At 50.1% G+C, this 27,278-nt stretch overlaps 1 protein-coding gene across 4 annotated transcripts in view; it reads right to left on the bottom strand.

Moving 5' to 3' along the window:
* Positions 1-27,278, bottom strand: part of RPTOR (regulatory associated protein of MTOR complex 1) — a 156,168-nt gene that overhangs the window by 4,454 nt on the left and 124,436 nt on the right. For 2 of the 4 annotated variants that reach the window (XM_054221547.1, XM_054221549.1), the window contains 9 exons: positions 20,577-20,682; positions 18,219-18,333; positions 17,659-17,783; positions 16,276-16,380; positions 12,135-12,182; positions 5,498-5,604; positions 3,215-3,342; positions 3,043-3,129; positions 310-426 (listed from right to left, as the gene is read on the bottom strand). In XM_054221547.1, the coding sequence (XP_054077522.1) occupies positions 310-426; positions 3,043-3,129; positions 3,215-3,342; positions 5,498-5,604; positions 12,135-12,182; positions 16,276-16,380; positions 17,659-17,783; positions 18,219-18,333; positions 20,577-20,682 (938 nt within the window). The remainder of the gene's footprint in view (positions 1-309; positions 427-3,042; positions 3,130-3,214; positions 3,343-5,497; positions 5,605-12,134; positions 12,183-16,275; positions 16,381-17,658; positions 17,784-18,218; positions 18,334-20,576; positions 20,683-27,278) is intronic. The other 2 variants (XM_054221548.1, XM_054221550.1) reach the window with 1 other exon arrangement.

The following is a 27,278-nucleotide window of genomic DNA, read 5'->3' as shown; positions in this document are numbered from 1 at the left end:
CCAACCACCCCCAGGGTACGTGGCCGTGGAGCAGCTGCTGGTCCCCAGCCAGAGCCCCAAAATACCCATGCTGACTTTGCACGGGATCTGACATCGCAGTGTAAGACCACGCACCATCAGTTTAAGTCACTGGTGCAGTGGTTTCACTAATGCACGCAAGGGAGCATTCCCGAGCTGACGACGTGGGAAAGAAGCGGGACTGTTTGGGTGAGGTTTAAACAAACAACAAAACCCCATGAGTGATGTCTGCAGAGACAAACTGCCCTCTCTGTCCACCCCAGGGATGCAAGAGATGAAACTAGAACTTACCATGCGAAGAGGTTGGCCTGGGGGTGAATGTCAAGGGCCGTCAGCCCTTTGACTATCTGAAGGACCTTCATGGACTCCGGCATCCGGGGGTCAAAGAACCGCACGTCTCCATTTACACTGCCAACACATGAGTTTCACAATGTCAGGCTGTGCCCAGAGCAGACCCTAAAGGCCAGGGACTCAAGCGTCTGCCTGTCTGCGAGCTGACCACTTCGATTGGAAAATCAGGACAGAGAAGACACGCACCCTTGCCTTCTCCGTCAGTACGGCTGAATTCCCACTGATGTCACCCATCTTTGGTACCCTCCACAACGCACTAAGTGCTGTGCAAACGGCTCTGCCTCTGCCCTCAGGAGCGATCCATTATTACTTTTACCGCTTACAGCTCATCGCTGAGTACAAGTGCCTTTACTGCTATGTCACACTCAATACACCAAGCTGCACGTCAGACCCGCACTCCTTCTCCTTTGCACAGTAGGAAACCGTATTAGAAAACTCCGACCAGATGGGATCTGTGGTACCGTCCATCGTGCCAAACGTCCGGACACAGCTGCACGAGTCTGGGCTGTCCAAAGTACTCTGTGGACCAGGCGTAACAACCCTGCAAACGCTCAGCCGACGCGTCCGTCCTATGAACGACCTTATCGGGGAAGAGAGCGTGGGGAAAGCAACAGCGGTAGCAGCAAGGTACTGTGCTTAGTAGATCAAGCACCTTTCAAACACAAATGGTTTCTTTTTCTTAAGTGGTCTCTCTGCAATACATCAGCAGAATCAGGTGTTAGCTGTGGAGAGGGGGCATCGTCTCCTACAGCCCTGGAACCAAGGACCGGAGATTTCGCTATGGTACATCTGCTCTCCTGAGCTGCTGGCAAGAGACTGGTCAATTGGTGCACAAACAGAAGAGTCTCTTCTGGAAACTAAATTCAAAATCAACTCATCTGATCTAATTCTGCTGGCAGCAGAAGTAAAGCTTTTGGCACCACAACTTTTCAAGCGTTATTTTTCCCAAGTCACTGACGGCCATACAATTGTGAATCGCCCTACAGAGTTAAGAACAAAAGCACAAAGCAGCATATTGCCTCTAGTTTCTTTACCTCTGGAATATCTGATACTGATCAAAAGGCTGCTAGAGAGGATTACTTATATCATTACAAGAGGCTGCAACTCCAGCTGTCACATAATTAAATTCAAGACAAATTAAACTTGGGGTTGATTTAGATCCTAAAGAGTAGATGGAAATATTGTTTGAGAGAGATCAAATTCATTTAAAGCTTTGAGCGTTAATAAGACTTGAAAATGGTTCTGGATGTACTGGCAGACGACGCAAGAGCTTTAAAATGGAAGCGAAGTTCTGTGATGAGGGACGGCTACGTGGGAAAACACACCCCAGCTGAAGAACAAGAGGCAACAAGTCAAGAACAGCTAAGCTACTAAACCAGGAGATTCCGAAGGTGTTGAAGGACCTTTCCCAGCAGCGCTGTCGGCCTGCTAAGAGCAGACCTGCTGGTTAATCAGAAGGGCCGTGCGGCACTAGCACAACCTCAGGTGGGGAACCAGCGCCGGGCGACGGAGAGCTGCAGAACCCAGCCCGGAGTTGCCCGTCCCGTGCTACAAACTCCCGCCTCTGGTCCGGGGAAAACGCTTCGCCGAGGTTCAGAGAACTGCTCTACAAGCAATACAATGCCTTCAGGTTTTTCAGGAAATAGCTAGACCGAGACCTCGCCACGTCCCAACATTTGCTCTTCTTGGATCTTGTCGTGAACTGAAGGAGAGAGTGAACTGGGAGAAACCGAGAGCAAGGTGGGGTGTCTCAACAAACCGCATCCCTTTGGGATGAGCCCAGACCTGTCTTTTGAAGTCCAGCGCTTTCTCATACCCCTTCAATGGCGAGAGAAAGCATCACGTGCTGAGAAGGACACTGAGGAGAGGGGAAGAAGGAGCCTTCAGAGCCGGGCTGGCCAAGCCTACAGGCCTGACCCCTGGGACTGGTGAAGGAGATTACAGAAAGGAAGATTAAAAACTCTAATATGTGAGCTCGACAAATCTGGCAGCTGCATCACATAATCCCCTTTCTGAAAATCTTAATACATTTTTGCTGGCCCAGCCCCCACATCAGGAATGTTCTGAATCCCAGAAAATTATGCTTTGTTTTCATTTTGTAGTCAAGAAAAAGAGCCTCTTTGCGTGCAAACAGTGGCTTTGTGACAATAAATTATATTCTGCTGTTCTTTAATGGCCAAATAAGTATATGCTGCTCTCTCTGCAGTATTTACCATGCAGCAGAAATGGATTTATGTGTAGAAAATTGCTAGACAGCAAAGTAATCCTGCCCAGCAATATGCCCAACAGATGCAACATCAACCTTCCTTCTCATGTTCTCTTGCAAATGACCCCACGGAGACGTTGGCAATAAAGAAGAAGGGCCATAAGATAGACTATATCTAGCTTAGGTTTCTGGTTCTCTCCATTCCTCCCTCACACATCTCGTGATGGTGATTTCAGCAGAGACGCCTTCTTGTTTACTCTCAAACCTCCCTAACAGGCTGCCAAGGAAAGCTCCGCATTTCTTTTTGCCTTCTCTCCACCAAGTTTGGAGCAGGAGTTAATTACTGAAGCAAATGTCAAACTAAAGAGCTTTACCCTCTTAGCTCTTGAAATAAGAGAGGCAGAATTTAAATAGAAAAAGGAATTGTGTTTAAGAGAAAACAGCTCAAAGAGTAAAACCTCTTTTACCTGACGCTCATGATGTTGCCCTCGGGATGTTTCTGCAGGTACGCTTTCACCACCCAGGCCGTGTGCTCCCGGTAGGTCATGACACGGCTGAGGAACAAGGAGAGAAACGTTTTGAAGGGAGGGAGGTGGAAACGCGAGGATCCCACCGAGGCTGGGCAGGACGGGTAGTTACCATTCACTGAGCGCCATCCTCCTGTCAAACACGCGGATGGAGCCGTCCCCCAGCCCCGCCACGATCAACGAACGGTGAGAATCACAGGAGAGGCTGGTGACACAGCTGTCGGCTCCGGTGGGGATATCCTAAGGAGAAGGCACACAAAACCCAACCTCCAGTTATCGTCAGTGAAGTCCATTTCTTTAATTTTGCTTTTTATTTCATTTTACTTTTATTTTTTATTTCCTTTTTTTAAACACTTAGCTCCCTTCCTCCTTTCCCCACTGGGATCACCACTACACTCTGCAGAGCTCTGGGGCTTAGTGGGATGGGCCAAGCCGAGCAGACGGAGCGTGACCTTCCCCTTGGCCACGGAGATCCTGGCGGCCCGGCGGCTCTGGAACAACGTCAGAGGGGAGGCGAGAGCCCTGGACGACACACGGAGCCACCTGACAATACAGCAGCGGAGAATCACTTACGCAGGATAAAGCGAGCCAGTGCTGCGCCACCTAAAGTCCCCGCTTCAGGACATGTGACGAGTAGATTCAGGTTATCTCATTAGATGCCAGACACTGTGCGTATTAAAAAAAATGACATGGAAAAAGAAGACGGGAGCTTGCAAGGACAGCTGTGCTGGAACACGGCGTGCGCTCTTGCTCTAAGGCTGCTGCTTCCCCCTTTTTACTCGCTATAAGCAGAAGGATCGCTTGGGGTAATGTCTATGCCTGCCACGAGGAAAAACATTTTCAACTAAAACAGGTGAAAACTAAGCAATGCTGAAAAAGTAGGCTAACAATCAGGAGGCAGGCTGGAACCGCATTAGCTAATTTCACACCTCCATCCTATTTTCGCTGCTGTGCGGCTTCACCTTTCCTGGCTGCTTCCGCAGCCTGGGCTGAGCCGAGGAGCTCCTCGGGGCTGTTCTCGGCAGCTCCCCGACGCCCGAGCCCAGGAACGGCCTTTGAAGCAGGAACAATCAGCAGAAGTGAAAATGAAGCACTTGCTGCTTCAGCTACATCCCGAGCGCTTCCAGGGGTAGGCTTTTTGTAGTTCAAAGAGTGGGAAGGCACCTTTATTAGCTCGGACTACGTAGCTTCACTGCTCTTTGTGCTGAATTTCAGTTTTCCAGTGTTACCGAGTCAGGAAGTTTCAATCGCTTGAATTTCAGCACAACCAATCTTTGCAATTAAAAATGAAACCACATGTTTTCAGATACTTTCAGCGCAGTCATTAATCATCACCATTTAAAAGATTTTCACCTCCTGAATTTTGCTGTTCCCTAATTTACATAGAAAAAAAATAACATGTGAAAGTAATTAAGATTAACATAGGCTTAATTATTCTGCATTGCAGGGTCAAAGTGTCGTAATTAATGTTCATCCAAGGGTAATTAATTTCTAGAAGCTTTGAAAACTAGTCCTGCTGTTTTCTCCAGCCTGGTGACTCCATTCTCACAGACCAGCTGCTTCTCCTTGTAATTCCTGAGAAACTTCCATTTGATTATGACTGAGGTGAACGCTTACGACGTCTTTTCCCTGTTACGCTGCACAGAAAGTTTTGTACGACTGAAATACCGCTGTCGTACCGCCACATTTCAGAGGGGAGATGCGACCAGCACGGGGTGCCCCAGCCTGCAGAGCTCCCGGGGACACGCGGGGACACTGAGGGAGGTGCCTGGCTGGGGGGACCTGCGTCCTCTGACACCCGGGGCAGACGGCACCCAGCAAACCTCTGACCTGCCTCACGCTGGCCAAAGCCACAGCAACACGTGGGAGCAGCACACGGCGAGGAAACGCTCGTCTTCGTGTCCTGCTGCTCCACGGCCGGGAGCGGGTCTGTGAGCGCTCTCTGCGCCTTCCCTGAAACCAGCCCTGCAGCCTGTGGCCCTGTAATGAGCTCTGGGTCCGTCCCAGAGAAGCAGAGGTGGCAGCAGTAAATCAGAATGACCCAACTCACCACGTTTCCTCAAGAATTTTTACGCTATTTCAATTACACGCTAGCAGGAAACCCTGCCTGCACCCTGGTGCCTGCCTCCGGACCGCACAGCCTCACCCTTCCCAAACACCGCTGAACACCCCCAGGATAACAGCGGCAGCTTCCAGGGAAGACCCGACACACTCACTAAGTATGTGTGCGCTTTTATTTATCGCGTAAGATGGCTCTGAGCAGGGAAGCAGAAGCTCCAGAACCCGCCAGCTCTCCACAGAGGAGTCTCCGACGCTTTGGCCGTGCGTGGGCACCCTCTGCGTGGGATGTGCTCTGGGAGGGAAAAGGTGAACGGGCCAAACACGCAGACATTACCTGGACTTTCATTTCCCGATCCGTGTCCCAGATCCGGATTATCCTCACATCTCCCGATGTCATCAGGAGCCCGGTTTCTTGTTCCCAGTCGACGACCATTCCTGCTCCTAAGACAAAACACAGGCAGGGCGTGCAAATTAATCTCTGCATCAGCCCAGGCAGAGCTGCGCTAATTAGAACAGCAGCTTTCGTCACCTCATGCTACAGGAACTATCGTTATTAGAGGAAATTTAAAATTGCATACAAACACATCCACACATCCTCCAAATGGGATCAAACCAGCTGGTCCTGGATCTGAGTCCAAAATACGTCTTTGACCTCTTGGCTCGCTTAAGTGCTTAGGAAAGCCAAGGGGCAGGCGAATAGAGCCTTCCAGGGACGCCGCCAGGCTGCTGGGGACTTCTAAGGGGATCTTAATAAATTATTCACCAGTTTATGAGAACACCAGATTAAATGATGATTGAAGTAGACTAAACTGGTGACACCTCACATAGCAAGACCTGAGAGGCTCCGGATTACCGTGATTCCTCATTCTAATAGAAATATGTAGCTAAGGGGAGGTGTTTCTAAACAAGGAATAGCAAAATCATTGCTGCAAGACATTGAATTAAACAGCTTGGTAGGAGTAAAAACCAATTTGCTCTATGGACAGATAAGGAGGGGAACACTCTGCAATTGCACTGGCTAAAATACATTTACAGGAGCTCTTGCTCCTCACCTTTGAGGGCACAACCTGATTGCTAGGTGAAGTTTAGAAAACCGTCCCACCCATGCTGTAAGAGAATTACAAGGGATTTTCTGTCCCCAAAACACCTGACACGGGCACCGTGTACCGCCAGGCTGGGAGACGCCTGAACTGGTGAGTCGTGCTGGTACAGCAATTTCCAGAGAAAAGTAAATGTGTGGCACCCCCTGTCCCAGCTGGGGGAATAAGATGTCCAAAAGCCACGGGCCGAGCTGGCTCTCCTAAGCACAGAGCACACCAGCCTCAGAACAAGCCGGGTATTGGGACTTGGGAAATAGCTGGCAACGAAACCCCTGATTCTGCAGGGGAAACCTCTGAGGAGCAATTCTTGTACATTTAATTAGAAGGGACTTCTTTGTACCTGAGTGCTGCCTCCACAGTACAGAAACGTTTTGCTTAAAGCACAGAGCTGTACAGCAATTATCTGCTGCTTTTCATGCTGCAAAGGCCGACCAACCCCAAATCTACGGGATTTCCAGGGGGACTCTTATTCATACATTAAAAACACAAACAAAAACCGCCAGGAGCGTTACAGGAGGGAGCCAGACGACAGCTCCGGTTTTTGGGGTTGTTTTCACCCGGCCGGGCAGGGCTGTCCTCGGGGCGGGGGCAGACTCATCCTTGCCCTGCCCAGCAGCGCCTCTCCCGCTCCTCCATGCCAAACTGGGAAGTATTTTACCAGCCTGCGGCCCGGAGCCGAGCACTCCGCAATGCGCCGTGGCTGCTGCCGCCGGGATTCCGGGATTGCCACTGCACAAACACCCCCAGGAGGAGCGCACAACTCGCTTGTCCAGAAGGTACAAACGTGAATTTGTCTCGATTTACTGCTAGGAATTAGCCCCAGCAGGAAATTTAAACCTACTCCAATATGCTCTTTGTCACCAAAGGGCCGTAAGTACTTTTCACCAAACACCTTTACAGGGCGCAAAGGAAACAACCGAGGCATCCTATAAACACCACGTTTTCTTCAAAGACGATGAAATGACCTTGTTTTGCACAGATCCAGATAGAACACTTTGCCCATCTCCCCTTTCCAAGCATCGCATCCAGGCCGGTTCCTGATCTTGCTGCACCCCGCCGAGAAGATTACTGACGTTTATTGACACTCCGTCATCTTCCCGCAGGAAATTCGGGCCTCTGGGCTAAGCTGAGAGCTTGTAGCTTGATTGTTACTTCAGACTGCCTGGCAGCTCGGAGGGCTGCTAGAGATCTGAGGCAAACAAGCAGGCAGTGATTTAGATGATAAACATCACTGAAGTGTTTTCATTTGTCATCTTGTTTATGGCCCATGTGACAAGATAAACCTGGCAGGCTGAGACAGATACTGCCATTACCATCGCTGATGGACTTAAGCAGGCAATGTGCTCTTAGGCAGTTTTAAAGCTCCCAATTTCCCAGTTACATTCCCCAGTTTGAAGATAATGTTTTCCTTCAGTCTGATCGGCAGCAGGAGTCCCCAGCCTGCTGCGGTCCCAGGTGTCTTTTCAGCTTGGCGGGGGGACGGTGATGGTGAATTCTGAGTGATGGCTGGCGCTCTGGGGGCTTCTCTTGGCCTATCTGTGGGGAATTCATGCCCTGAGGATATTCAGCGATGCTGTCTAGGCGGCCAGGGAAAGTTTGATTGAGGCAAGAAGCTCCAGAGGGGTTTCAGTTAACGTAACACGGCACAGAGCCGTCCCGTGAGAGATGCCCTGATGGAGAGGACAAGGGCTCCCCTGGACCAGGAGCTGGCAGAGCCCAGGTGGGGAGAAAGGAGGGGGAGGGCGTTGGGGCACGGTGTGGCTCCCGCTCTTCCGAGCAGCCAATGCGGCTCCTGCCTTTCTTATAAAACTTCAATAGTCCACGTCAGCGATAACCTCTGCTCTCTGGAAGAGGGAAGCGCAGCATTTTGATCACCCCATACCAAGGGATCTTCCCTTTCTTTTGTCAGTTTCCTTATTCTCTCAAGAAAATGTGAAATATCAGTTTTGTTGGTTCTGGCGCACCGTGCCCGCGGGTGGAACGGGCAGTGGCAGAGTACGGGGTGCTCACCCTGCACCACACAACGCGGGCATCGGAAACAACAGAATATCTGCATAAAAGCAACAGTGGAGGAGAACTCCTGGCCCCTTCCCGCTGGGAGACGGGGCCGGCTCCATCCGCAGCCCAGCATGGCGGCGGGTCCCACTGCAGGGTCCCACCACGGCGAGCACCAGCCCCGGGCTGGGGGGTCTGATCCCGCTGCAGCCCCAGCGATGCCCTGGCCAAGGGGCAAAGGGGAGCCCAGGATGCGCCTGGGAGTGCGAAACTGCAATTCAAATGCGTCTGAGAAGAAGAAAAGCCTTTGCACGTAAATTTAAGTCATTCACATGTGTAGAACAGGGATGGAAAGTTTCCTCTGACTGTGAAATGCTAAATCCGAAGATGACACTCACAGTACGAAACGAGACATAAATAGCTGAACTATTTCTATGTACGAGTAAACGTTTTCATGGGGGAAATGATACAGTATTGGCTCATGTTTATATGTTAAACTCCTAGTATTTTGGGATGAGAAATAAATGTGGAACTTCATACTAATTATCATTTCCTTTTTAATTAACTGAGGTCCTTCTCCAGGATGTTACCGCTGAGACTGCAGCTCACCTGCTGGGGTTTGGCTCGTGGCTTTGGCACCTAAGATGCTTCTCGGCTTCGTTCTGGCAAAAAGGCAACGCGCTCCGCAAAGCCAGGCGAGCTCAGCTCCGCCTGAGCCTCCGAAGGCAGGGTCTGCATGACCCGCCACCGTCCCCGAGCTCCCGCCTCCCTGAGTGAACGGGGGCAATGCCGCGACACTCATGCAGCACCTGACAAAGGCCAGGAGTGAAACTGTGGTGCCCTCAGAAGCCAACGAAGAGCACAAACAAGCGTCCGAGCAACACGCTTCTTGTAACGCATCGTTAGCGAAGATTACAATTTTCCTGTAAAGAATGGTATGTTTTCAGATAATACGTTTTCAGATAACGAGCAACAAATCTTCCACAAGAAAATACTTTTTTTAAGGTTTGTGGAGTTTGGGGTTTTTTTTTTTAGTTTTTTTGGTTTGGTTTTTCTTTTTTTGAGTCTTTTAACACAAGTACTTGCAGTTCTGTATGATGCAAGTTTATATACAAGGCAACACATACCAGCAGCCATTCTTGAAGCTGTAACTTTCTACGGCTGTTCCCTCAGGATTCCCCCTGAGCAACAGATATTTGTCTGGGTGGGATAGTTCCCCGTATAAATGACAATAAATAACACTAGTGTTGGAAATGGCTGCATTCTGAGTGTTTGCTCTTATTTTTAACGTCACTGGAACGTGGCCAACCCGTACTTGGCATTTCAGTGAAATCAGGAATACCTACACAGAACACAATGTAAAAGCATCTTGGATTCTGACTGATGATTTTTTAATCCTGGGCCCTCCTGTCTGAGCAATGAGGCGCATCACTATTTTAATTTCCAGGACGCAGCGGGAGGGCCGCATGACCTCACTCATCATTAGTTTCTACAACATCCTTTCAAAAAGTGTCACTCTTCTCATGCCAAGGACTACGCGCAGCAAGGGAGCAGAGTAGCTGTGATGCTGGGAATCCGATTAAAAGAACACAAACCCCTGGAGCTGCAATTTCTCCAATTATTTTATTGCCATAAAACAATCTGACCAGAAATAGGGTGCTCCTCCCAAACTTCTTATTCCTAAAGGACGAGATACCAGCCCCTGGGAAAATGTGGGAAGACTCGCTCTACTTTCCTCTCTCCCTCTTGTTCTGCGGTAGAAGCTCTGTTTGATTTTGACCCTTCGATCAGCTCCTTCTGCAGGTCAGAGCCTTCCCTCTGCCAAGGCTGCTCTGTCGCAGGCCGCCCCACGCAGCTCCCAGCACCTCCCCTCCCAGGGGGCTGTTGATTGCTAGTTCTCAGCCCCCCCGGATGGCTGACCGGCTGCCAGCAGCGCCGAGCGCACTCCAAGCAGAGCGGAGCCTCCAGAGGGCAAGGGCCTGTTTTTCTGCAAAGCAGGTATTTGACGTCTCTCACTTTGTTTGGGAAGCCCCAGGAGAGCAGGAAGGAAGCAGGGAACTGGCAAGTATGTGCTTATTTTTTCTTGCTTGGCATCAGTATAAATTTTCTTGAGGTGAGACAGATTACGGCTGTTTACACACCAGCACCAACAGCCCTCGGGAGGCAGCGATGGATGCAGGTGGGCAGAGGTCAGATGTACATTTTCTCGTTAACACCGTCTCCTTCCTATCGCACCTTGCGTTATGCCGGCGGGAGGCGATGCTGAGACCCCCCGGGGGCTCTGACGGCGCAGGGGGTGAAGCCGAGGGTCACACAAATGCTTCTCCAGACTCCTCTGCAGACTCCCCCGTGCTCACACCGACTGCAGGGGCTCCCGGGCTGAACTGCGCAGTGGCCTGACACGACCTGGACCATTAAACCATTGGTCTTTCTCTAATTTACCACCGATCTGCAATACAGCGGTGCCCGGTGACTCCTGCCTGCAACCAGCACCCAGCGACGGGAGAATGAAGAGACAGTCCCTGTCTTTCTTTCCGTAAGAATTCCTCACAGAAGCCTAGGCAACGAGAACAAATTTCCTGTGCTTCAGTAACAAAACTAGTATATTTTATCTAAACATTGCTGATGTATTTTGCCGTCAAGCAAACAGCTCATCTCACACATTTTCAAGACTTCTTCAGTGGGAGAGAAGGAATCCTTTTGCTGCAGTTTTCACTAGGAAAACACCTGGCCAGAAAACGCTGGTGAATGCTTTCTATCGATCCGCAGTTATTTGTGTGCTCAGGAGAGAGCGCGGCTGCCTGGCACCAGCAGTATTGATCCAGCAAGGCAGGGGCTGGTATTTCCTTAATCGGTTCCGATGCCCGGTTTACTGAGCGGGGAATTCCCCGCAGCCAAGTCTTGCTAATTTTAGCCTTTCCGTTTGCCAGCGGATTTTCGAGCAAAACGCGGAGCCAGGCAGCTAACGGCAACACATCAGCTTTGCTAATTCCTGTCCCAGTGCTCTGCCTCCGAACGGCACGAGAGAGATCTGCAAAGGCCTCGAGCGAAAGAGCTCTGAATCACACAGCACTGCAGTCATCTTCCTCCTATTCATCACGACAGACACATTCAGCTCTTATCAGTCAGCAAATATTAATAATTGATGAATAACCCAAGCTGACTACGTCGACACTCGCACCCACGGACGTGCGTACACACAAAGATGCCCTGAGCCATTAGCCAGCTGCTTCCCTGGAGACCTGGGCGGCAGAGGAGGGGGCCGGGCTCCAGAGCCATGCAGACACCGCGCAGTCCTGGCTGCTACAGATGGCAGCTGGGGAGTTCATTTACCTTCCTTCCACGTGAAAGAACAGAATTTGTAAGATTTATTAGGCGTATCCTTGCCAAAAGTCCGCTATTCTAAGCCTCCTGGGGAAAGATTCATCAGCTTAACCTTTTCACGTGATCTTTACAGCAAAAGTGTATTACAAATAAACCCCAGTAAACACACGAGCTTAAGGGTGGTTCACATCTGGACCCTGGCGGTCAAACCCTTTTGCTCAGTGATGCTTTGAAATCTTCCTGGAAAGAGAGCCTGGCACATCCCACCCAAACCTCCTCTTGCCACAGAAAGCCAAGGGTCTGCCATGGAGCTGCCCTCCCCCGGAGAGCACAGACCCTCCTGCGCTTCTCATGGCTCTACGGACACAGACACGAGGGGAGGAATGGGAGAGGTGGGAGCAGCGAAGCTTTCCAGGAACCACAAGGACCCAGCAGTCACTCAAACAGTGCCAAAAAATCCAAGAAACCAACCAAGCAGTCAACCAACCCACAGGCAGACGCGGAGATCCTTCCCACCCGGCCGACGGTAGGTAAGAGAAAGAGAGCACTCACCTCCCTGTTTACTTCTGTCAAGATAGATTGAAACCCTTCGGGCCAGACCTGTGAGAAGACAGGGATTAAGGGGTTGATGCTAAGGGTAAGTTGGTCAGCCAGAGCAAAAATCAATCTTAAAAAAGGATTAGAAAAAGCAACTCAAAGTAAAGGAAAGAAGGTAACAGAGAAGCAGAAGCAGGAAGAGCAGCACATGCCTCCATCCAGAGAGCAGGCACTAGTTCAATCTCAGCGTTCCCTGGGAAGCCATCAACGGTGGCGCTTGTCGTGTGTGAAGTGAGTGTTCTGGCTGGCTGACAACAGCACAGATTTGACATTTCTTCTTGAACAAGGAGACTCATCCTTTGCATGAGCTGGTCCCTGTTCTGAAGTGAAATGCATCAGGAAGCGACAGACGGAAATCCAAACAACGGATGGCATCTGTGCAAACCAAAGCAAGCCCAGAACAGGAGGCTCCCGCCCTGGAAGGTCTGGGCTCCTGCCGTGAGGGGACTGGAGTTCAGGGGACGGACAGACACTACCCAGCACGCAGAGAGCGCCAACCACCTATGGGTGCTCCGTCCAAACAACCCCTAAGCTGGCCACAGGCACAGCCCAGTCTCTAGCCCCTCGGCAGTCAGAGGGCACTGCAGCACGGCAGCAAAGGGGGACGCGAGAGGCACCTTGGGAAATCTGGAAATCTTGCACAGGGAGCCCCAGGCATTCAGGAAGAGACAGGGCTGAGCCCTTCGGCCCTCCCCTGGCCCCACTTTGGAAGGGATATACTGGTTTTTCTTTGCTGAACTGGAGAAGGGAAAACAACGTAGGCATCTGCAGAGAGCACCCAGAGAGCTGGGGAGGGATCAGCCGAGCAGACGGCGGCTGCTAATTGTGAAGCAGCTGGTTATACTTCTGTATTTTTCCAAATTCCAGAACTGTACTGCTTTAAAGGGCAATGCCATTCTGACCGGGGGACCGTGGCTTGTTTCCCTTTGTCACAAAGAAACAACACAAACATAGCAGGTTTGTCAAGAGGCACCAGCATGGCCAATGTCGTGAGAGCCGGAGCGCGGCGCGACCCAGCCCGCTCAGCGCCGCGAATTCCGAGCTCTCCCGCAGACACTGGCGACGGGTCTGGGCTGCCCCCGGGAGCTCACGCCGCTCACAGCGCCCGCAGCCCTCACACACCCTCGTCTATAGAAATTGCCAGAATTCCCAAAGCCTCCCGCTGTGAAATCACTGCTTCAGAGCACGTCAGGTTTATGTTCTTCCTACGCTGCTCAACAGAAAATGCTTAGTTTTTCCTACGTCTTTTGAAACGCCAGGCTGTTAACAACAGGCGTTTTGCCTTTTTCCCTGCCCCCTCCGTCTCTCACGCTGGGGATTCCCAGCCGCTGCCTTACGCTCCGGCTCCTGGCACCAATGCTGCTTTAAACACCCCGATTTTGATTGAAAAAGACTTTTCTTGGTGCATCATGAGTGCAGATCTAAACAAGATCAAAATCAACCGATCACATAGTGGAAAGAAGAGGGTGTCCACGCAGCAGTTTGCCGGTGTTTAATTGAAGAGTCACCTACCCTAAGCCTCGAGTCAGCTATTAAGTGCAATAAACTGGGGCTGAGCTACTCCTGAGCGAGAGCATCCCCACACGGGGGTTTAACACACTGCCGGGGCTGCGTCAGCTCACGGCTCCTACCTCAGGCTGCACGCCACAAACAAGCCCTTTACGGAGTCTAAAAGCTCGGGTTCTGTGCCTCCCTCGGGCCTGCTCGCGGACAGCCCCTGAGCACGCGATTGTTGACCTCCCATTACTCGGACAACCTGGGGATGCTTTTCAAGCTTCCAAAGGATGTATTTAGGTATTGCGTATTCCTCTCTCCTTTTACAAGCGGGAAAACTGCCTAGGAAAGTCAGTATCCTGGCTGCCGTCAAGACAACTATGAAATTCAGAGATGAGTATAACACGGGGGACAAGGGTGGGAGAGGAGAGGTGGAAATCAATAGCAGGAGCAAACAAACTCCGCTAAAACTGAGCTCTGCAGCTTCAAAGATGCGTCTTCACTTTTATAAGCCAGTGCTGGACCACAACTATGATCTTGGCAGCAAAAGATAACTGTTCAGGAGCGCCTCAGTTCCAAGGGGACTTGATCCACATCGCTCTTTTGAAGTGACTACATTTCCTTCTCTCTCCACAAAGAAATCTGTCCTTCTCTTCTTCCAAACCTAATTCTATTGCTCCGAAGGTGCAACAGGACGCAGACTTCCTAAGACCGTAAGAGAAAGAAAAGGGGAAAACCCTTCTTAAAGAGAACAGGCTTAAAAGTTTCAACACTCCTGTTTTGGCCAGTGTAACCATTCAACTCCCAGAGCTAGATCAGCTCTCGACCTATTTTGCAACGCCAAACCCTGACGCTTACAACGCTTCCTTCCATACAGAAGGCCTGCGGAGAGGAGGGTACAATCAGGCAGCGCTGTGCCCTGGTAAGGTGCACGGGGAAAGTAAGGCAGGGAAATGGAATTATCCCGAAGGAGTTCCGTCGGCAGTTGTCCACATCCTCCTGGAGCTTGAGTGATGGCGCAGCAAGAAGCCGACGATCAGAGCAGGCTGGGGGAATTCCAGCCTGCTGGAATTGTTTGGCGGTTGTTTGGGCGAGTCCATTACCAGCACCAAGGGAGCCAGATCCTGAATCCAGGGATGGTAAATGTTGACCAGCATCCTTTAGAAAAGCTGGTGTTGACAAGGAAGAAATATGGACCAACTGAATGACACCACAAAGGGCAACTTGAGGTGATTTGTGGACACTTTCCACCTAAGGAGATTCAGGCCTTTCACCACTTGGTGCATCACCACTGTTCTCCTCCTGCTTTTATTGACATCTCGGCAAAGAGCAGGTTCTGACCATGGTAATTTTCACAGTATGCTGCAAACTTCCAGCAGCTTATAATCAGTTTTGTGCACATACCGCAGCGAGGCACAGAGCCTAAAGTTACCTCAAATACAGTTCCTCTTTCCTAAAACATCAGAGATGAACCATGAGGTGTTAAGGAAAACATAACAGATATGAGCTCAACAAGGCAGCACTAGTAAAATCCAATGAATAGCTAAAAGAGCTCTGTCAGACTCCCGTGATGAACCACATAAGCTCAGAAATGAGAACTGTCAGATTTTAAGGTCAGGATGAATTATGATGGTCATCTCATCTGACCTCCCGCATAGCACAAGCCAGGGAGCCTCGCCCAGCAATTCCTGCATCAATCCCACAGGCGCTGATTGAACTACCGCACATTTAGAAAAACTTGTAGCCTTGATTAAAAATATTCAAGTGACAGAGAATTACATTAGAGCATTAGTACATCACCCGGTCTCAGAAGGACGAAACGTCCACCTCCTTTTTAATGTCCTAAAACAGACTTCAGGGCTACTCAAACTGGTCTTCTGGTTTCACCCTGTGTATGGCCGGGTGCCAGTGCTCCTTTTTACTGCTTTCTCTATCCAACTTTTCTAACATTCCAAGGAGGTCAATGTCTAACTGTGCTGTCCTTCTGCACGTGTCAGATTGAGATCGCATATTCGCTGGCCACCTCCTGACCCACAATAAACAGCGAAGAATAATTGCCAAAATTTGAGCTCAGGCTAAAGGAGGTCACAGGTGCAACATGCAAAGCTGTGCAGAGGCTGAGCAGCCCATCAGAAGGGAAGAGGCAATACGTGAGCTGCTACCCCACCCACGGGCAAGAACAACCTCCTGCCAGGATGAGTACGGAGCAGGGCAGTGCCCAGTTCCACCGTTGTTCTACAGTTCTCTCCTTAGGAACACAGTGAAGAGGAACGCTTGGGCAAGACAGCTGCCGTGAAGCTGGTGAAGGACGAGGTCGTTGTTCCCTTCTGCTCCCCAGCAAGAGGCTGCTCTGGTTGTTCTTCGTGTGTGTGAGGTTGCCGTGGTGGGCTTTCGCTTTTGTTGGTTTTGCGAGAACTGGAAAACTAATTCCCCACCAAGGCCTGGCAACAGGCCATTCCAGAAGGCAGAGACTGTTGAACAAGGATGTTACCAATGGCTAAAGCTGAGAAACCCATTTTACTCTCCCCATCCCTAGAACAAACCCTGCCATCACAAATTCTTTTTATCCCCCCGCCCCCAACAAAACTTGGTGGGGACCCACCTCGTGTAGTCGGCAGCATGTCTGAGAGCCCCTGCCAAGCAGTTACCATCTCTGGGTTCTTTTCCAGGTCTGCAAAGTTCTTCCACACTCTGATGGCACCGTCATCTTGGTGAGCACAGAAAAAGAGAATACAATGCAACGTCACTGCTGATGCAACGCTCGTAATTACTTGTGCAGAACAACGAACCGAAGCGGGACTGTAGTCGTACAAACTCCAAAACTGAGAGTGTCACTTGAACTTCATCTTTTTTATTAGAGTTCCTTTTCCTCTCTAATCTTACATCCATGAAACCTACAGCATTGTTCTACTGGGAAGTGTTCTGGAAGAGCTTAACTCCTTCCCCCGAATAACACCTGACATTAGATGTCGCTCCATTTCTTTGACCCATTTGTTCATTTTCTCCGGGATTCGTCTCTGTCCTCCTTGCTATTGGTGCCGAGCGCCACAAAAGTACCCTACTAAATACAAAATACAAGCCCACAGAAGAAGTTGAATCAAAGCCCAGCCCATCAGCAGCAAATCTTTCAAGAACATCATGTATTTTTTCAATTTCTTCCCCACCTGTGAAACTTTTGTGCTAAGAATCAATAAATTGAAAGGAAAATGTCCTAAAGGCCCTCTCAGCTCCTCTTCCACCTCTCTTAATTATACCCAACCTGTACATTTCAGCGTGAAGTTTGAAAAGCTATTGAAAGCACTTAGATTGACAGGTTTAGAACGGTTCCTCGGGAGAGAAGCGGATCTTACTCACAGCTTTACAGACCAATGAATGGGAAGGGGCTCTTCATGCCACCTTAGGCGATGCAAGAGGGCATTCCAGAGGACCGAGTCCCCTGGGTGAGACACACGGGCTAGAGAGAGACTCACAGCTGTTTGAGAAGTTTAGTGCTTAAAATAAGCCCTGCCTGCTCTAGGCTTAAAACAGCACAAGTAACAGAAATTGATTTCTTCTGCTTTGCTTGCGGCACGATTTCCTTCCCAGCTCTGGACAGCAGCTTTTAACCAACTAAAATCCCGTTGCCCAAGGCAGCGGATAGGAGGAGGTTACCACGAGCTTGCAATGACAGGTGAAGGCTCGGAATGATGTAACAAAGCTGTGACTGGAAAAGCTTTCAGCAAGTGTTTGGTTTGTTAGTCATCTGAAAAGCTCTGCAGCACGCACTTAAGCAGCTAAGATGTTTCGGTACTGCCAGAAACAACTTTCAGCTTCGATGCTGGAAAAGCCTCCTCAGCTGAGACCAGGCAGGTGACAGGGGAGGGAAAGCTCAGGCTGGGCCAAGTCCCTGGAGGGAAGAGCCAGAGCATGAGAACGGCTCACACGGGCTTCAATTCTGTAAAGGCCCCCACTCCTGCCCTCGTATGTGGGAAAATACGTTATTTACCTGTAGCAGTCAGCAGCAAGGAGCAGTCCTGTCCATTCAGGTACTCCATGGCTGTGATCCTGGTGTATCGAGGGTTCCCGTTGTGGAAATAGTCCAACTTTTCCCCTTTCTCCCAGTCCCAAAAACTGTGGGAGGAAAAAAAATATCACGTCAGTTCTTCGTTCTCTGTGCAGCTATAAAAGAGATCTACTCAGTACAGCAAAACTAAAAATTATATACACTGGAAAACAATTCCATTTGTTTTTCTCCTCTGGTATCCAGGATCATTTTATTAATAACATACGTCATCCTCCAGCAAAAAAAACAGGATAAAAGCCCAGTTGTAAGTGACTATTGTAAATCTGTGGGGATTCACTTGCAGCCCTCTAACCCAGCACCTTCCACAGAGAAGGACTCGGTGCTTGGTGGCACCTGGTACCTCGGACTCTGCCCCATCTCCCTGCCCTGAAAGAGGGAAGGATGGTCAGGGTGGGGAGTGGGGATAAGGAAAGGAGCAACATATGGCAGTGCTACCCCGCGATAATCCACACGGAGCCTGGACCCCCCGCGGAAGCTCTTACCAGATGCTGTCTTTGTCGGCCACGGCGATGCAGGGCGTGAAGGGGTGGAACTTCACCACCGAGGGGACGCCCGGGTTCCTGTTGAGGAAGATCTGATCATCCAGCCGCGAAATACCTGCAGGGGGAAGGAGGCAGCCGTGGCTCAGAGCCTGGGAACACCCTGCTGAGGGATGGGGCTCGGACCCCCTCCCAGCTTCCCAGGGCCACCTGTCACCACCCTCCTCCTCCTCCTCCTCCCCAGTTCTCACCAACAGACCCCCCAACGCTCTCCTCCTTGAAGAACCTTCTCAGCCCCGGGTTATGTGACAGCCCCGGCCCACCCACCCGACTGTCCCACGACTGACGAGAAGGCAGCAAGCAAGCGCTACCAAGGCCAGAGAAACGCCAGTTTGTGCTGACAGAAAAATCAACAGTATTTTCTCAAAATAAAAAAAAATTAAAACACTTCTTTTCAACTCAAGACACAGTATTTCATTTTAGCTTGTGGATTATTTATTTAACCTTCCATTTGAGTTCTTTTAAGTTTTAGGTTAATTTGCAAATGAAAAATATATTTTCCATGGAGACATGAAAATGATGGTTAAAGACCTTTCCCGTCTTTACTTTAGCACAGTTTGCTATTCACAAACCGTTTTGGTACTCCTGACACTGCAATTTTTTGGCACAGTATGAATTCATCACACAAAACCCTAAGCCCAGGAGACATTTTCTCAGTTCTAGTTTGTTTTAGAATGCACCCATTTAATCTAATTTTCATTAAAAGACTGTAAGTCTATTTTAATTCTTTTTAATATTTCACATTTTCATTTTTTTTTAATGAATACTGGCATTTTAGTCGCTCAGGTCAAGCAACTAAATATGAACACTGTCTAGAAAAAGGTTTAACTTCTTCAGGCAAGCATGAAAAATCTCCTTCTTTGTATTCAAAAAGATCTCCCAAGCCATCTCCCGGGCGCCAGCTTCATTTCTGTACGACTCTGGTTCATGATCTTCCGCAGTTTCAGGACATTAAGCTCCCCATCGCACTGACTCGAGCCCAGCAAACCTCCAGAGAGCGAGGTACCGGCAGGAGGCTGAGCCTCGCGCAGTTCTTCATGCAGTGCATTGTGATTTCCAGCCCCTCGCGTGCCTCAGCGAGCGTCCCCGCAGCGGAGCAGCACCCACCCGCACGGCCCTGCCCGGGACACTGCCGGGAGGATGCCAGGAGAGCAGCTCCCGTAACTGCCGCTCCCGAGGCTCTGCTCATCGAGGCACACAAGCAGGAATAGTTTAAGTATGCAAACTCCTGAGGGCACTTCATTGGCTCCACCGTCTTCCAATAAATTCCTGTGCTAAAAGAATTCTAGTCCAACCGCTGCCTCATAGAGGCATAAAGAGTCATAAACCCAGCAATATCAGCTTTCTGGAGAGTACACACTGAGGAAACACGAACCTGAGGCTCATGAGAGGGAAACGTGGAAGCACACATAAAGCCATGCATACAAGTATTAAAAATATAATGGGACGTAAGGAATAAGCAATCATGCACAGAGCTCAGCAGAGCAGGGAACGTGAAAGACACTGCTGAGATGTCTTCCGAGCACGCGAGGGCTGGTTCGTGTGACGGTGTCTGACACACGGCAAATGCTCTGAGCCTTCTTGGCCAGACTGAGCTCTGAAGTTCATCCTACAACATTCTGCCTTCTGCCCCTTTAAAAACATAACCCGCAGTATCCATCCGAACGTTACAGGACAGGGAGGAAAAGCCCAAATGGTAAATCAATACCATCTGTTAAGGTTCTCTGAATTATTGATTTCACGCCGCCTGCCCTGGCTCTCGCGGAGGTGCCGGCTGCCACTGGGTACACGCTGAAGAGTTCAGCGGCTGCCCGTCAGCCCAGAGGGCTCGGGAGCCAACACTTGCATTGAAAATCGGATGCTCTGTCCGTTCTTATAAGCGGGGGAGCCTGCTTTCATGGCAAGCTCTCTCCTCTGTCAAAGAAGTCATTACTCTTAGGCTCCTCCAGTCATGACAGGTCGGCCAGCCCGGTGCTAAGCTCCAGCCGGGCGCTCCACTGGCGACCAACGCACTCGGTCGTCTCTAACAGGATGCTGCGGTGACATTTCCAAAGGAGAAGGCAGACATTCGACATTTGAAGTGGTCGCTCCCCTGATCTGGTGAACAAACCCAGCAGCTGAGAACGGGAAGGTGAGTGACCCTACGCAGCGTCGCCTCGCCTGCCCGCGGGAGAGCACAGGCACCTTCCCAACCGGAGGCTCAGCACGGGACCATCATTAACTGGGGTTTTACAGTTCAGCGGCCTGACTAAGCGCAGTGCTCGCAGCCCGAGGAAGCTGGGCAAGAGGGACATCACTCACCCTTCTGGATGATCTTCTGGGCTTGCTTCCTGACACGAGCGTTGCGCAGAAACCGCCACTCTCTCTCCTTGCGAATCTGGCTCTCCAAGTCATGCTCTTCTGGTATCTTTCAGTACATCAACATATTCACAACACAAAACAACAGGAACCATCAAAACTCCATGAATTACCCTCGTAACACACACTCACACACATGCACGTCAGACTAAGCCATCAATTCTTTAGGGTCTCCAGCTTCAGGCAGTAAACAAAGGAGCTCGTGGGACCTTATGTTATTGAACACTTGAGCATCTTTCTGATCTAAATCTTCCCCATCTGTAATCTCTTCCCCTTTCCTTTTGCTGTCCTATATTTTGTTTTAAGTCTTAGGCATTTCTCCGAAGTGAGTGACGTGGGGTTTCTGAAGAGCCGCGCACATTCACGTCACCCGTCACTGTAACACGCGACGGGTTGGTAAGGAACATTGTCTGCTGTACACAGTCACCGTAACTCCTCTCCTCCCTAAACAGTGCCAGCCCAGCTCCAGTGCAATACAGATTACTCTGCTTAACACTTTTCAGCTGAAAAGCATCACGTAGCGATCCTGAGATTAAAGAGAGCACAAACCTTTGATACAGAGAGAAAGCTCAGAACACATTAAAATCTTTTTTTCATTGCTAATAGATGACTGCAAGCCAAAAAAGGCATTACTTTATTTTCAAATCCCTGAGACGCTCAAGTTACCAACATTATATTTTACTAGTAACGGTAATTGTTTTACTTTCCCATGCCAGAATTGGTTCCAAGAAAACGATGCCCCCGTGTCATCTTGGTTTGATTACACACAAAGTTCCACCTGAAACTGGAGGCAGGCCCTGGAGCAGGGCCACTCCGTGAGAGTACAGCCACTCTGACCTATTTTATTACATTTATTCACAGCCCGTAGCTCCAGGCTTCGGCATGGTTTTCCTGCAAAACCTGTCCTCTAGCCACAGGCCAGGGCAGGATTCTGCACCAGCTCCTGCCAGGGCTCTGGTAAGTCCAGGTGCTGCTCCCGAGGATGGGCAGAGACCCCGGGTATTCCTGCCCTCAGGCAAAGCACAGGATCAAAAGGAATGAACTCATCTGATCCCATCCCCAGAACCACTGCAGCGGTTACGTATGATGTGTCTTTTATTTAATGCTTAAAAAATTATGCAAGCCTAATAACGTCACTGCGCTAGAAACATCCTTGGATCAATTAAGGAGCTGAGATAGAGGACTCTAATCCAGCTTCTTTTGAGGAAGGAAACGATGGCTGTTCCAAAAGGAGTAACTCTTGGAGAAGGGAGACATAAAAGACAAGGTCCTTTCTCTCCTTCCCCATTCCCCACAAACACGCACTTTTTTTTTCCTTAACAAGAAAGTACTTAAATCATCTGTCACTATTATACATACTGTCTTCAAAATGCACTATACTTTCGAAAACAACTATTACTGAGCTGAATTTCTGCTTCTTCAAAATAAATAAAAAATAAGAAACCCACCCTCCACCTTTCCTGGTGAAAAAAAAAGCACTACTATTTCAATTTTTCAAGAATACAACATCTATTAGAAAGGCAATGACATATGACCAATAACGTAAAGCAATAAACAAACCTAAGATAAAATACATCAAAGGAGATCTGAGCGCGGAGAGATTACACCTACACCTTAATGAAAATCCAGCTTCTCTGGGAATAAATTAAAGTAAGACCTAAAAGGCCCGGGGAAGAGAAGGGAACGAGTAGAATGGTAAATTCTCCTACAGGCACCCAGCGGCTTTCACAGTTTAGGACTAAGAAATACGCCGTCACGCAGTTGAGCAAAGCACTCTTCATTCCAGCAGATAAAGAACACCCGATTAAAGGAGCTGCCGGGCTTTTCAGGTCTGAAGAAAAATAACTTCACTCTTCCAAGGAGGCTGAGCCGGCAGTTGTTTTTATCACCTGGTATCAGTAAGAAAGATCCCCGCTCTAACGAGATCTCTCAGGGCATGGTCCCCAGATGCTGCAGCATCAGCAGACGGGGCGGGAGGTACGGCCAGTGCGGGCGGCTGCAGGATGGAACGCTCTGACGAGAGGGGGACAGCGTGCGGGCTCCCACTCCAGAGAAAGAGCGATGCAAAAGGGCACAGAGGCAGGAGCGGACCGTCACCCCAAGCTCATGGAGACCAGCACCCCCCCCTCCATCTGTGCTACTCAGTGACTGCCCGCCCGCCCCCCCAGCTCGCTTGGACAGCTTCTGCCTCGGCCACTGCTGAACAGCAGTGAATGGCTTTTGGTGGCAGAAGGGGTCTTTCCATCCCACCCCCCCCTTGCCTGGACTGCCCTGAATAACCGCGGCAAGGGAGGAGCTGGTGGCAAAAGGGACTGAGCAAGGAACCAAGAGAGAAGTATGGCCAGCACCACCCATGGCTGGTCACCGATGGGATGACGAATCTCTGGGGAAGTTCGGGCAGGCTGGCTTGTGAGAAAGCTCCGATACTGTTTGTTACGTTGAAACCGTGCATATTGATTGCTTTGGGGACAATAAACCACCAAATGTCCAACCATCAAAGGTCCAGCCACAAAAAACCCAAACTCCCCCCACGCCTGAGACCCTTTCAGAAATGCAAGTGAAGACTTGCACGATGAACGCAGCAAGAGCGCGAGATTTTATTGTAAAAAGAGTGCAACTCCTCCTCCCCAACAACCCCAAAGCATTTATTTTTGAAAACGCACACACAGAACCTTTTAAACCTGTGGGCAACGATGTATGGTTGCCACTGCCCCACCACGGACACCCCCGAGGGCTGCGGCGTGCGGCCAAGCTCTCCGATTGAAAACCTTCTCCTCATTGAAACCCCATCTTTTTGCACAGTGTCTGGAGCACGTTACTGTCCCTTCAACTGTAGCATTCTCCTGCGTCCTTCAGCCCTGCATTCATCCACAGGTCCTTAAAAAAGGAATTAAAATGGTTATTATCACTTCATTAGGTACACATTTTTACTGCCCACTACTTGCATCTTTCCTCCCTGCCGGCTGGGCAGAACTGACAATGGCAGAATCCTTCTGTATGTCGTCAGATGTGATCCACGATTGCTCTGACCATTCCAGAGACAACGCTTGTGCTGGGTGATATAACGGTGACCTGCGCTATGCCAGGTCAGCAAAAGCGTTCCTTCGCAGAAACCACACACCGCGTCTCTGCTCCTGCCCCCGCTGCCTCCCGCAGGGCCCGGGGGCCGGGACAGGGCAGCAGCCAGAGCTGACTCCGTCGTCACATCAGGAAACGACGGGGGAGGACGATATCACTACCTCAGATCCCCAGCACCTCACTGGCATCCTGTGCACGAGTGAGGCGTCAACTGATGAGCGGAGAGAAGGGTCCCGCCTAAATTTTCCTGCATGGACTCCTATTTATTCAGTCGCTTTTTGTTTCGGTTCCCATGTTGGCATCCTTGCTGCTGGTGCGCTGCTGGAATGTGACAAACCTGACATCTGGACACCACCCCCAGCAAAAGCCCTTCCTCCCCCCGAGCAGCAAAGAAAGGATGGATGCAGTTACCTGCCCCGTTCCACTCCTGCTGCCCGGGCATCTCCCTGCAGCGCCTGCAACTCACGTATGCTCTAGGGCGGCCTCTGCCTCCACAGTCACCTGTTTGCCACCTTCGTCCTCCTCCTCACCCTCTGAGGGTGGGAACAAAGGGGAGTCCCAGACGCTCGCCATGTGGTGAAGGGGTTGTAGCCACCTATCACTTTGCGATGCAATCCAGCTCCTTGCAGTAGAAGAACACTAAGGGCATATGTTAAAGTCTTGGCTTTGGTACAGTTGACTCAACCAACCATATTCTCTGCCAAAGGCTCTGCAGACGGGGGGTGTCATCACCTTGGAATTGGTAAGGGAGGTTCCTGCAAAGATGCTTCCGCCAGGATCTGTGTGTGTCCAAGAGCTTCCCCCGGGTCCAGCTGGGATCACAGCTGAAAATGCCCAAAATACACACGCGGAGCACTAGGTACTGACTCTGGGTGGCTCCACTGCTCACCCAGGCTCGGTCCCACCAGTCCCAGGGTTATCATTAAGCTGATTGATGCTGGTTACAATCTGGTGAACAGGCGAGTTAAAAAGAGAAAGTAACGAGGCCTGAGCTGGCACAGGAAGAAACCTGGCAGGATTCTGCAGTACCGTGGGAGGGTCACGGCACGTTGAGAGAAGAAAAACGGCAAGAATAACGCAGAAAAATCCCTGTGGGTCCTTCCGAAGAGTTATCAGAGAGTAAATGTACAATACCGTTAACGAAATAAACTCTGTTCAACTCATCCTTAAAAAGTGTTGCAAATAACTGTAACCTAGCAGAGACGCTCTATACTACTTCAGTTAAGCGTGACACAGGCAATTAGTGCACTTTTGCTAAACAGGCAAGGTTTCGGCCGACCAAGCAGAATCAGAGCATGCAGGAAAATGCAATTCTTTCCTCCCGTGTCCATCTGCCGCGGCACAGAGCTGTATGCACGGCCCTGGCAGGAGGCAGCAAGAATCTATGCAAATATGAACCCCACAGAACGCGTCACGAGGGAGCTTCTGGTGACAAACAAGCACGGGAACCTGTCAGGATGTGTGTGTAGCAGAGAGCCGACATCTCTAGCCCAGCTACTGCTGGAAAACCAGAAATTATTATTCAAAATAACTATTTAGGCTTATCACGCACGTCTTTGTCTCCCTCCCAGCTGGCTCCCATTTAAGCATCAGAAAGTGATTTCAGTGAACACCAGCCCGGTTCTGGCTGTTGCTCAGCTCTCCTCGAGCAGAGCTCCCAGAGGTACGTGGGAGTCACAAACGGTGTCATACGATGAGGATCATGACATGCCACCGATTCCCGACATCTCTGAGCTTCCACTCAGACAGAAACCAATTACGATTCCGAAACCTCCCACCAAGCAGTGTCATCTGAAAGCCAACGAAGTTTTTCTTCTTTAACACTTCGTCTCGCCCTCTCAACATGGCAGTCAGCGTTTGGCAGGGAGCGGGGCAGATTCGGCTCCGGTGGAGAAGACAGTTTTTCCCTGGGTGACGTTACTGCAGCAATTGCAAGGAAGGCTCCCTTCTCTGCCAGGACTTTGCACAACGGCCAAGACACAGTGCTGAAGTTAAGGCAGGGATTTATCAGGAAGGATTTCTTATGTAATTCTCACCTTCCAGGATGCTCACCAGCTCCCGCCTGCATGTTCTGCCAGTCCTGGAAACGACAGATGCTGCTCCCGCTCACCGGGACTCCGGGCTTCCTGACAGCTGGCAGCACGGCTTTCCTGTGCCGTGCGCTCCAAGCCCGCCCGTGGCTCCCAGAACAGCCTTGTGCCGCAAGAGTTTTTGGGAAGAGGAAAGACTTTTTGAAGAGATCAGAGCTGGGGTAGGTATCTGTTTTTCCTGGCACACTGAGAATTCACAATGCGGTATTTTCTTTCTCCATTTATTTGATTAGATAATCAATAAATCAAATTCGATATGATGGCTTGAAACGGAGCCAGTGATTTACACTGGAAATTAATCCCTCAATCTTTCCAGTGAAAGCATTCTCAGAGCAAGGTCTATGAAGCAAAACTAAATTCATAAATTAAATATGACTAAGATGCACTCACAGTCATTTTATGTTTATTCATTACAGGAATAGTTGTCTTGTCTTTCCCTGTTTATGATGGTAGGCAGCATCTCCAAATGAAGTATTGGAATTAAACGTCAATGTCATCTTTTTCCATCAGTACTTGGTAGACTTTACTCTTTTTGATGAGGCTGAAGTTCCCAAAAGACAGCAGCCACCAGCCAGGGCTGTTTGTTCCTCGCTGCTGCAGGAACAGCGATTCCAGGAAAGGAGTTCCCTACGGAAACTCAGCCCCCACCCCGGTTACCGGGTGGCCAGCGCTGCCCAATTACACAACCAGCAATCAAGAAATGCCACCCAAAGTTCTCGCAGAGGGGCTTCTCCCCATCCTCGGCACGCACACCACCCACTCTAATTACAGAGATACACGTAATTCCCTCTTGGTACGGCATAACATGCAAGTTTTTCTGCAGAAACCCTCTACTTGGCCTCTTAAAGCTGCTTTACAGAAGTAATGGGGAAATCGATTCTCTTCCTTATTTTATTAGGAAACACAGTTTTGTTTTGCTCAAACTTTACCTAAAACGTTGCTGTTGAGGACAGTCCGTGCTCAGAAAGCTCAGCCCCAGGCAGTGAGCCTTTCCAAAGGAAAGCCCTCAGGAAACCATGAAAAGCCCCATCACTGTCACACACGCGGCTCCTGCTGCTCGGCGAGGGCCAGGCGCGGGACAGAGCCCGCAGGGTGGAACGCACAGGGCTGCAGCGCCTTCGTTCTCCCGGTGAGACACTCAACACTCGGACTCTCCGGGGTGCAGGGGAACCCTTAATTTCCATGACCCCCCCCCCCCCTCCCCCCCCAAACCCCAGCTTCTATAAATAAGTACAGGAATGCTCCATGATTTTTCTGCCTCCCCCTAAAGTAATTGTCTCTGTTTTATGCACATGAAGCACTACACACACACACACACACACAGAGCTCCCCATCACTCACACACACACACACAGCTCCCCATCTACCCACGGAACCTGCCTTGCATTGACTGTCTACCATGATTTATTTTATTAATAAAGACACCCCTCTTCACAGGGAAAAGCTTTCCTTAGAAAGTAGACAAATGTTTTTAATA

This window comes from Rissa tridactyla, chromosome 15 (assembly GCF_028500815.1).
Source record: "Rissa tridactyla isolate bRisTri1 chromosome 15, bRisTri1.patW.cur.20221130, whole genome shotgun sequence".
Lineage (NCBI taxonomy): Eukaryota > Metazoa > Chordata > Aves > Charadriiformes > Laridae > Rissa > Rissa tridactyla.
The sequence above is the reverse complement of the archived record's forward strand: the minus strand, read 5'-3'. Positions and strand labels throughout refer to the sequence as shown.